This window comes from Pteronotus mesoamericanus, unplaced genomic scaffold (assembly GCF_021234165.1).
Source record: "Pteronotus mesoamericanus isolate MK-2021 breed Mesoamerican mustached bat unplaced genomic scaffold, CSHL_Meso_final contig_20, whole genome shotgun sequence".
In the NCBI taxonomy this organism is placed as follows: domain Eukaryota; kingdom Metazoa; phylum Chordata; class Mammalia; order Chiroptera; family Mormoopidae; genus Pteronotus; species Pteronotus mesoamericanus.
In genome coordinates, this window is record NW_026555085.1 from 45,881,740 (window position 1) to 45,892,416 (window position 10,677).

The 10,677-nt window shown below is 39.6% G+C and overlaps 1 protein-coding gene across 1 annotated transcript; it reads right to left on the bottom strand.

Moving 5' to 3' along the window:
- Positions 1–7,178: 7,178 nt before the first annotated feature.
- Positions 7,179–7,844, bottom strand: GJB7 (gap junction protein beta 7). The gene has a single exon (XM_054568860.1). It carries the CDS (start codon positions 7,842–7,844, stop codon positions 7,185–7,187), a length of 660 nt encoding a protein of 219 aa, XP_054424835.1. The 3' UTR covers positions 7,179–7,184.
- Positions 7,845–10,677: the final 2,833 nt, after the last annotated feature.

Below are 10,677 nucleotides of genomic sequence, written 5' to 3' on the forward strand. Positions count from 1 at the left end.
AAATGCCCCGATTTCCCCAAGTAAGTTGGGAAAGAATGGGGCATCCATGATAACAATAGCCCTTGTGTGCCAAGTTCCTGTATAAAAGTGAGGCATTCAGGAGCTCATTAGGCTTTTGAGGACGCAGATGGGTTTAAACTATTCAGGAACAGATCACACCAGGAAATTCATTGGAAATGGGTACCTATGAGTCCTCTTAAAATGAGTGCCCCTCACCCTCTGCCAAGCCAGAGTAGCCCCTTTTATGGAAGTGCTTAAGGTGTTAACCAACACCTAGACACTAAGGACAGAAAAGGGGATGGCATGTACCAGGAATCAGTCACTTACTTCCAGTACACTTGCAGTTGAAACAATCCAAATGTTCAAACAACTAAGTAATTTAATAGTTTTTGTTTGCTACCTCTAACCCAAAAAAACCTACTTAGCTAGATAAACTCATCACATGTAACTTCAACATTTTAAAACCAACCTTGGTGTATTTACTAAATCTGCTTAAGGCTACTTAAAACTGGAGAACTACAAAGTTTTCACTGAAGTATATATGCCCTCAAAGGAAATTTTATAATCTCATGATGGCAGTGGATGTTGCAATTTAAAATGTAATTCTCAAACTACGCACCATGAGAACAGGAAAATTAAGGACCCCGTTTTATAGATAATTACTGATGTGAAGAAACTGGGTTGGCACCACCAAACCTACAAAAAGTCCCTTTGCTGCCCTGCTGGTTGAAGGTATTGCCATTTCAAAGCAGAAGGATTAGAGTGGGGGGTGTCAGGATTATATAGTTTCCATTGCAAATATGAGAAGCAGTGCAATATACTTATTTCAGTAACTAGGGTGAAATTCTAAGTTCTATCACATTTCGTGTCATAAAGACATTTTGATGTCAAAGTTTTTTTTGGAATGTAGTTTATCAGTGTAAAATTAGAAACTGAAGCAATTCAAGCTTGTTCCAATAAAATCTTGATTCCACACCAGCTCCCAGCCAAAGTAGATGAGCTGGAAGTATGAAAGGCAACAAACAGCTGCTTTGCCACAGTGAAATATCCAGAACGTTCTGCTTGATAATGGTGTGGGCCTTTCCAGCACAAAGTCATGTTTGTGTGTAACCCTTGACCTTTTCACTGTATATTTTCTCTCTCACTTCCTCTAGCTCTACAATGACAGAAAATCTGAAATTTTTATTTTAAAACTATAGGCTGGAATGCCTGGTTATGTGGGGTTTTTATATCCTTTTTTCCATTTCACTAAGCTATAACATTTTAGCCAGCTTTTCTCATAAGTACAACATTGAAATGAAGAGCAGACATGACCCAGCAAAGCCTTCAAAATTCGGAGCTCAGTGGAGCAGCAGTTACAAAAGGTTTAAGCTCCCAGATCCTGGAAGGGAGGCTTGGGAAGCCCAAGACGGAATTCTGGTTTTCTCTAGTAAGGACAATATAACGTTTAATAAATAATTATGTGTCAGACACTGTTTTGAGCTCCTTACATGTCAGCTCGTTCATTCGCAATCAGAAATAGCTGGCATTGAAGTTTATTATCACAGAGCTTTTATTTATATACCTGACTCATCTTAAGAAATCCATGTGTTCTTGGGTTAACAATCTTCAGAATACTGCTTGAATATAGCCGCAATATTGTGTGCGTGTCTACCTCCCGCAGAGTAAGCAGACGTTGTTCCAGAGCACATAACATTGCCAGAGTGGGGAGAAAGATCATGTCACCATTTGGACTTAGTAAAATCCACATTTCAGTCCTGTTATTACCTTGCTTTCCCATCTTTATAAGAGGCTGTGTTTACATGGGCTTCATCAGAAAAGTACACTCCTTTTCAGGAAGCATGTATGAATATTTTATTAAATATTCCGATGGTTTTTTGAGCACTTGTCTCACAGAGCTTATTTTTAAAGCAAAAAATAAAGGATAAAAAGGTCATTCACTTGTAGCTAGCCAGCAACTGTCTGTCTTACAGTTTGTCAGCCTCTGTTGGAAGACAGTTGGTCTGGGAGTGAAATTGGAGATGCCATTAACTCACATGCTGCATATAATATAAGTGTAAAAGTGGATGTGTGAGTGTGTGTAAAGCTCATCAGTTTCATAGGCCTTCACATACGTTGTGCTCAGACAATGAGCTGCACCGGAGTAAGGCCACAAGATGGCAAGCTTAGCACTAAAAATACGTGTATAGCTAAGGTCTGGAAATTGAATGAGAAATTACTTTATTTACAGTGGGTGTGGGTTGATATGTGGTGGTCATTTATATTTATGAATACTTGTAATCTACCTGAATGGTTACTGAAGTACAGTTTTAAAAGTTGGGAGATGACTGTGATACATGGTTAGGATGACTGAACAACTGTTTATAATGGAAACAGCCTAGAGCCACTTTGTATGACTTACACACACTTTCAGCTTTTTCCAAAGCACCAGTCAAAAATCTTGTCTTGACAAGAAGGTAATCACACTGCTACCTCTACATGCAAAAGACACTTGGTTATTTTTAGCTGGACGTATTGCCACCCCCAACAAAATCAGCTAATAGTTAATTGTCTAATAAGGTTAAAGAAAAAAAAAATAGGTGTAGCACAGTTATTTGTTACATGATACCAGTATTCCAAAGATCTTTGAAACAATTTTGTATAGGAAATCTCTGGAAGATTAGGTTTGGAATTTTTAAAAAAAGTCATTTTATCATCCTGAGTTGTAGTCTTCTGATTTGAAAGTATGTTAAAGATTTTTTTCCAATTTCAGAATACTATGACTTTGTAGTTAGTACAGCATAGTTTTGCTGTAAGAATATGAATACACTGTTACTGAACAACTATTGTGGGCTGAGCCCTGAAGGTATGATAACGATGTGGCTCTTCCCTGTATTCAAGGTGCTCATAATTTAGAGGGGGATACAAATGTATAAGCAAACAATACAGGGATAAGTGATACAATGAAGCCATGTATTATGAATTACAAATCTAACATTTTTTAACTATGTGATATCTCTTTTTGTCTTATTTATTGATTTTAGAGAGTGAGAGGGAGAGAGAAACACTGATTTGTTGTTCCACTTATTTGTGCATTCATTGGTTGACAATTGTATGATCCGCGACCGGGGATGAAACCCGCAACCTTGGTGTATCAAGATGACGCTCCAACCAACTGAGCTCTAACCAGCCCAGCCAGGGCAGTAGCCAACATTTTTAAATAACCTTTATATATGCCAGTGCTTTGCATGGATCATCTCATTTAATCTCCAACAAACCAATGAGATAGGTATTATTTATGCCTATTTTACATCAAAAGTTTGCTCTCTAGTAGAAACATTTGATCCGAGCCTTGAAATGAAATTAGAATTTCTTAAGGTGTAGAAAAGGAGAATGAAGTCATACAAAATAAGTACCTTACGTATTACTATAATGTCATAATTTTAAGATAAATCCTACTATAACCAGTTCTGTGGATCTTCCCTAATTGTTCGTTGTAATGAGATGTCTTGTTGCTTATTGTACATGAACTTTCTTTTTCTAAAGGTGGTTCTCTATTAATCAGAGGTCTTTCTGTGGTATCAGTTTTATATAGTGATATAGCCAATACAAAGTGTCATTTTGCTATTACCCAATATATGTTCTAGGTGTGAAAACCATAGGTCCTTGAAGAGTTAAAAGGAAATTTGGAGGTCTTCTAGCTCTGCCTCCCATATATTCCAGGAATATTCTTTTATTTTTTCCTTTTATTGTTTATACTGTCAGGGACATCCCCATTTCCTCTCCCTTTGCCCCCCTCCAGCCTGCCCTGACCCCCCTTCCCTCTGGCCATCACCACACTAGTCTGTGTCTGCGTTATGCATATATGTATGGTCTTTAATTAATCTCTTCACCTTTCATACAGTTCCCCCACCCCCTTTCCTCTGTCAGCTAAGAGTATCCTTGATTATCTCTTTCAGTGTTAGGGATCTCAGTACTTTATTGAGCAATTACTTTATTGTGGAGCAGTTCAGTTTCATAGGCCATTTCTATATTAGGTAAGAATTATCATCTCTTTGACTTTTCAGCCATTGGTTTTAGGTCTGAAACCTGGAGAACAGAAAGCTATTTGTGTTTCAAGCGTTGTGAGAATCATTCTTTATGGTCTACACAAAAGTGTCCACTAACACGGGATTAAATTATTTTTTTTATCAGTTTCATATTTTGTTCATGTTATGATGATGGATAACTAAAACTCAAAGGTTTTATGTCATGAACTAATAATCCTAGTCTTATGTTGATTTTAAATCGATGTAGAATGATGACTTGTTCCATTTTGCCAGACTTGATCTGAACAAAATTCTACTGAGATTTTTAATCATTGTTTTGTTTCTGTCCTCCAACAGCCTGGTCATTTCTTTTGTCTCTAGTAGATATGCCTTCTGTGTCTTACAAATCACTAACATGAATGTAGTCAGGAACTGTTTTTGGCTACAAGTAAAAGACTAACAAGGAAATGACTTATATCATGTTAGAATTAACTTTTCTCTAAAGTAACAACCGAAACAAAACCATGGAGCTCAGTGGTTCAGGGCTGATACAATTTCATAATAGCATCAGTGCCCCAGGGGCTTTCTGCTGCGTCATCCATAAGGTCTATCTTCATCCTCAAAATCCCTTCCTGGTAGATGTTCACTGCAGCTGTAGCTGTGGTCTTGGGCCAGAAGGAATGGAGGAGTGAAAAGATTCATGCATTTCTCAAAGCATGAATCAATCTGGTGGCTTCGATATGAAGGTAGTTACACTATTACGTGAACATGCAAAGGGGACTCAGAAATGTGCTTTTTAGCTGTGCCCATTGCTGCCCCAACAAAATCAGAATTCTATTAGGTGAAGAGAAATTAATACACAAAAGATGAACGAGGCAAGAGGGGCACAAGTTTTTTTTCCAAGAAAGGTGGAACTAAGTACTGAAACAATAAGTTGTGGGGATACAAGGATACAAAGAGATGAATGAGACAAGATATTTGACCTTAGCCACAATCAGTAGTAATGTCATCATCAAATTAATGTAATTAGGGGCAACCTTCTCTAAAACGATTGGTTTTTCACATTTGCTCACCTTTCACAGAAAGTCAAGTCTCAGGTTACTGCAGTTACTTTCCTTTGAAATACATGCTTTAAAAATGAAAGCACCCGCTGACCTAATGATTAATATGCCTTTCAGTAATGGGATCAATGATTAGTGAAAGACATTTTTATAGCAAAAACATGGAAATTGTATTGCTTAATATTTTTCTCCTCTGGACCCAAAATGCTGCACAGTGACTTTTTTACTGAAAGATAGGAATCTAGAGTCCACTGCTTCAACTTTCTATTATTCTGTGTACACAAGTAGGTTCATCACCATTTCTATGTCATTCTGTGTGTATATACTCTGATGGGAGGCATCAATTTCTGAGAAAAAGTTCAAGATTAAAAAATGAACAAATTACATATATTTTCCCTGAACAACATTTTTTCTTTTCCTTCTTAATGGAAAATTAAATCTCCAGAGAGGAGACGGATCTGATACTTCACCTCTAAGTAGACAGGAATGTTGACCTATTTGGTTAACATCCACAACTAATTAACTTTGGTTTCAAACAGGATATATGGTGCATTACATTCCTTTAAGCCCTTCAATGGTCACCTGCGTTTGTGAAGGCAAGGTGTTTTCATGTAAAATGGTAAAGTGTGCAGATGTAAGCTTCTGAGTCTAGCAGTGATCCAGCCCGCTGAAGGAAGGGAAAAAGTTACAGTTCACCTTCCTCCCTGTGGTCAAGGAACACAGTCTTTAGGACAGATTATGAGAACTGTTGGTGACACGATCTGCAGACTACATAACACAAATGACCATTATGCATGAGTTGGAGTGAGACGCGCTAAAGAGGACAGGCCATGGAACACATGACATCATTGGTTTTAGTTAAAATTACACTTTTATGCCCTGAGTTTTTGTTTAAAAATGATTTCTGAGCTATCTTCACCAAGCAGGATTGCAAATCCTGTTCTAAACTTGTCAGAACAAGTTTCTTTCACAGAAGCATGATACTCAGTGCAGCCAAGTAAAGCTATCAATAACAGCCAAATGACACTGCAGAACTACCACATTTTTACTCTAGAGAAGTGTACATAGGTTAGAATATTAAATCTAAAGAAATTTTTTTAAAAAAAGAAAGTAACAGTACAGTACACAGTTATATACTCTAGAGGGAGGGGAGATACACTAGTAAATTGAAGGAAGCTTTGGCATATTGTATGAAACATGAATTCCTGATTACAAAATGGTCCAATAATATGGAAGTTTACAAAGTGTTTTAAAGTTCTATGGTTAAAGAAAAGTGTTAAATGGGCATGTTCTTTCTCTGGGTCCTCCCTCACTCCCCTACAGATAAAAATCTGTAGAACCTGCCTTCTATCATGGCTCTAGGGTGATCTTGTCAGATGTCTGTTAGTTCAGGCTTAAGTGGGATATCCACCAATAATATGTGTATTTAACTTGGAGGCCACTAAATGATGGCTCTTTTTTCCCTCTTCCCCACCCACTTACATCCCAGGACACATGACACATGAACTGCAGAGTCATGGACTCTGTGGTCTTTTCCCCGGACTCGGCCTTCTCACTGGATACAGTTCTGTGTGCCCCTGATTAGCTGCCACCCCACCCTCACCAGAGTCTGTCTCTGCAAAGATTGGGTAGCGCTGAGTGAGTGGAGCCTTGGCTGCCACTCTGGAAAGATTGTCAGTACCTCAGTTGCAGCTGGGAGGCCATCACATTTGTCAGAAATGTCACTTTTTATGTTTCCCACTTGACAGATCTAAGCACTTAGAAGGATGCTGTTAGTTGGATTTCTTCAGACTAATTTGCAATCAACTATTCACACACAGTTCATGTACCCACATGAACCCTGCAATAAAACAATGAGACCTCTGGTGTACATGACTGAGCACATCCTGAAAGTTTTTTTAAGTTCCTCCCAAATTACATTAAGGCTGACACCCTCGGTCTTCCAACCCAGCCTAGTAAGTTTTGGCTTAGAAGGGATGCAGGTTAACATTCTTGTGTGTCGCAAGGAAGCTTTGTTTCTCTTGGCTGGGGTGTGCTCATGGCAGAGGCCAAATGGCGAATCTGGAGTGCAGGGGCCCCTGTCTCACCACCTTCAACCAATCTAAGGTCGGGGCGCTCACACACTGACGACTTGAGTCTTGTATTTTTGGAGAGAGCACTCCATAAGGCACTTGAGAACCAAAAAGCTCACTTCAATGAAATTCAACACAATGGACAGGCAGGAGATAATCACCATGAAGAGGATGAAGATGGTTTTCTCGGTGGGTTTGGACGTGAAGCAGTCTGTAGTGTTGGGACAAGGCTTCAGCTCACACTTCACAAGGTGAGGCACACTGAAGCCGTCATACAGCTTGTAAAATAAAACCAGGAAGCCAATTTCAAAACCAATTTTAACAATGAGGCTGGTAAGGTAGGTGTACCACAGGCCCATTGTTCCCAGGCTAACATCTAGTTTCTTTCTGTGCCTTTTTGCTCTGCCCTCACGAAAGGCTACCTGTAGAGCAACCAGAAGCGAAGGCATGGAGACCATGATCAGCTGTAAGGCCCAAAGTCTGACCTGGGAAATGGGGAAGTAGTAGTCAAAACACATATTTTCACAACCGGGGTGCCTAATGTTGCATTCAAACTCTTCCTTCTCATCTTTCCATACATATTCTGCTGCCACCATGTAGACCAGCAAACGGAAGATGAGCACAACAGCCAGCCAAATCCGCCCAATCCCAGTTGAATATTTATTCACGCCACTTAGGAGGTCTCTGAGGAACATCCAACTCATGGCTTAGTCTCAAAGCAAGATTCTGCAAAAGAAAACAATTTCATCATGATTCATCTATTTCTATTCCATTGATCATGTGTGTCTACTGCCTTACTTGATTATGGGGTTCTGAGAGATACACTCAAATTTCTGCATTATTACAAGTCTGGGTGATAACAGCTCTTTAAGAATCCCATTGGACATGCTTGCTTTCATACGAGGAGAATGCTACAGCTAGTCCACAGATGTAATTTATCTCATGCCCAGTTTAATTGGGAATTTGGTGGTCATCCCCCACACACTGCCCACTTTCAAACAAAACCCTTTAGTTTATTGAGTCCCTGAAAGGATGAATGGGTTCTATGGCTTATCTAGAAAGAATTGGTTGTAAATCTCAAGGTTACGCTGATACCTTGAGGTATCCCTCACATGCCAGCTTCCTAAAGCCGTAGTCTCTACTCACTTTCTCTAATTGGTCAATGTTCCTCCCCAATCCTTCAGGTTATTCACTGACCCCACCTCCTTCCATGTTCTGTGTCCCATGCTAGCAGCTGAGCTTGCCTACGATTTGGTAGTGAAAAGTGAGGTTCTACAATATAAACTTTCTCAAACTCATACTCCTTCATCCCTCCAGATCTACTTACATCCATGCCCACGTTACCTTTTTTACCAAGTTTAGAGGGAGAGGTCAGTCTCCTCTTGCCCCAGAATGATGGTTTCAGCTCTACGTCCCATTCTTGTTCTGTCCATTTTCCCTTCCCTTTGATTTCCTTACGTAGTTGAGTGTCATCACCGACACCCAAGCACCCAAGTCAGAAAACTCATATTCATTCTGGACTCCTCTCATGGCCCTTCTATAATTGCTCACCAAGTTCTTCTGATTCTTCCTAATTATCTCTTAAACTTATCTCCAAGTCACTGCTGAAATCTTTATTACAGGCCTCCCGCTTCTATTTTCACTCTCAACATCTCTTCCCTTATCCTAGTACATACTCAATGCTGCTTAATTCTCTCATACTTTCCTCATATCTTTTGCTTTTTTCCCCTATAAAAGCCGATAAAAAGCTGGGGAACCTTCTGTTTCATTTCAATGACATTGTCTTCCTGGCAGTCTCTGTTCTGTCTTGTTTATAACTGAACTTCATGGGCTTGGCCCTGGTTTTTGTTTGTTGGGCTCAGTATGTGCTTTGCACTCTCTGTTTAGTGTTTTTGAGCAAGGTTCAAATCCAAGTTCCATTATTTTATTTTTGGTTAAAGGTACGAGAAATTTTTTAGGGAAAAATGCCTGTGAAAGAAAGCAGGGAGGAAGCCAGGAGAAGCTTGGAAAACCATCAGACCATGATGTAAGTCCGACCCCAGGGAAGGAAGAAATGAAGGCTAGGTAGAAATGACAGACTGCTGTGCGACTTTTTTTTTTAACCACAATCCACCTTCAATATTATTGCACAGGTATACAACACAGTGACCAGACAATCACATACCTCACAAAGAATTCCACTATTTTTTTTAAAGATTTTATTTCTTTTTAGGGAGTGGGGAAGGGAAGGAGAAAGAGGGAAGAGGAAACATCAATGTGGTTGCCTCTCGTGTGCCCACTTCCGGGAACCTGGCCCACAACCCAGGCCTGTGCCCAGACAGAATTGAACCAGCAACCCTTTGGTTCAAGGCCAGCACTCAATCCACTGACCCACACCAGCCAAGGCTAATTCCACTATTTTAAAATAGAATTTCTTGACAGTGGCACCATTGACACTTAGGGCTGGGTAATTCTTTGTTGCCGCTGTCCTGTGCATTGTAGGGTGTTTAGCAGATCTCTAGCCACTACCAGATAGACACTTGTATCATCACCTCCCACTCCTGTTTGTGACAACCAACAATGACTCTAGACATTTTCAAATGTACCCTGGAGAAATAAGGGGAAATCTCTCCAGCTGAAAGAAAACTGCTTAAGCAGAAGATGTGGGTTGGAGCTCCGAGTCTGCCATTAATATACTTTGTGATGTCTCAGGTGCAAACCTTGCCATTTCAGGTCCTGTTTCCTATTACAGAAGTAATTACATCTTACCTTCTTCATAGACTCAGCCAAAAGAGTATCATGGAAATGGCTGTGAGGGGAACAAGGGGGTTAAGAAAACTGGGATATTGTTATAACAGGACACCTGTTGGAGCTCATCACATTACTTCTCAAGCCCACACAGTACAGCCCTGAGGAGATGTATGAAGGTTAAGAGCTATTTTTAGAGAAAACAAAGATACATGTACACACTGCTCTCTATTCAATAGAAAATAAATACTTCAATGTCCTTGGTTTCAGAACACAAACAGAATTGTATTAAATAAAAAGGATTTTCAAATCCACCTGAAAGGTTAATGTCTCTGTGAATTATTAAAGCAAAGCCCCAAAGATTAAAAAGAATAAAAGGTATTATGTTTCCCTATGACATGTGTCATTGGGCACTTGTTCATATTACTAAAGTGATATTTATGTAATGTTACAAAACACTTTAAAGTACTCTGTTGGGCATTTTAGAGAAAGGAGAAAGGTAAAGTAGATACAGGCTGTTTTACTAAAAGAAAAGCAGTTTAAAAAAGTGGGGGTGGGGGGTGGGTATTTGAACAGAATCCAAAAACTGATGCCATCCAGTGTGTCAGGATTATGAATCTCATTTGACTGATAAATGTGCAATCTATTTTGAATTCTCTGCTGATAGAGACGCAATGGCCTTTCTCAGGGCAGGGCGTGTTCTAAGGTTAATTCACTTCTAACAGAGCTGGTTTAGCATAGTGGATGAGGGTGGTCACAGTGTTGAACTTGGGTTCAGGTCCAAGTTTATCTGTGATAACAGTACCTATC

Coding starts and splice junctions, on each gene's coding strand:
- GJB7 (XM_054568860.1), bottom strand. CDS start 7,844: ATGAGTTGGATGTTCCTCAGAGACCTCCTAAGTGGCGTGAATAAATAT.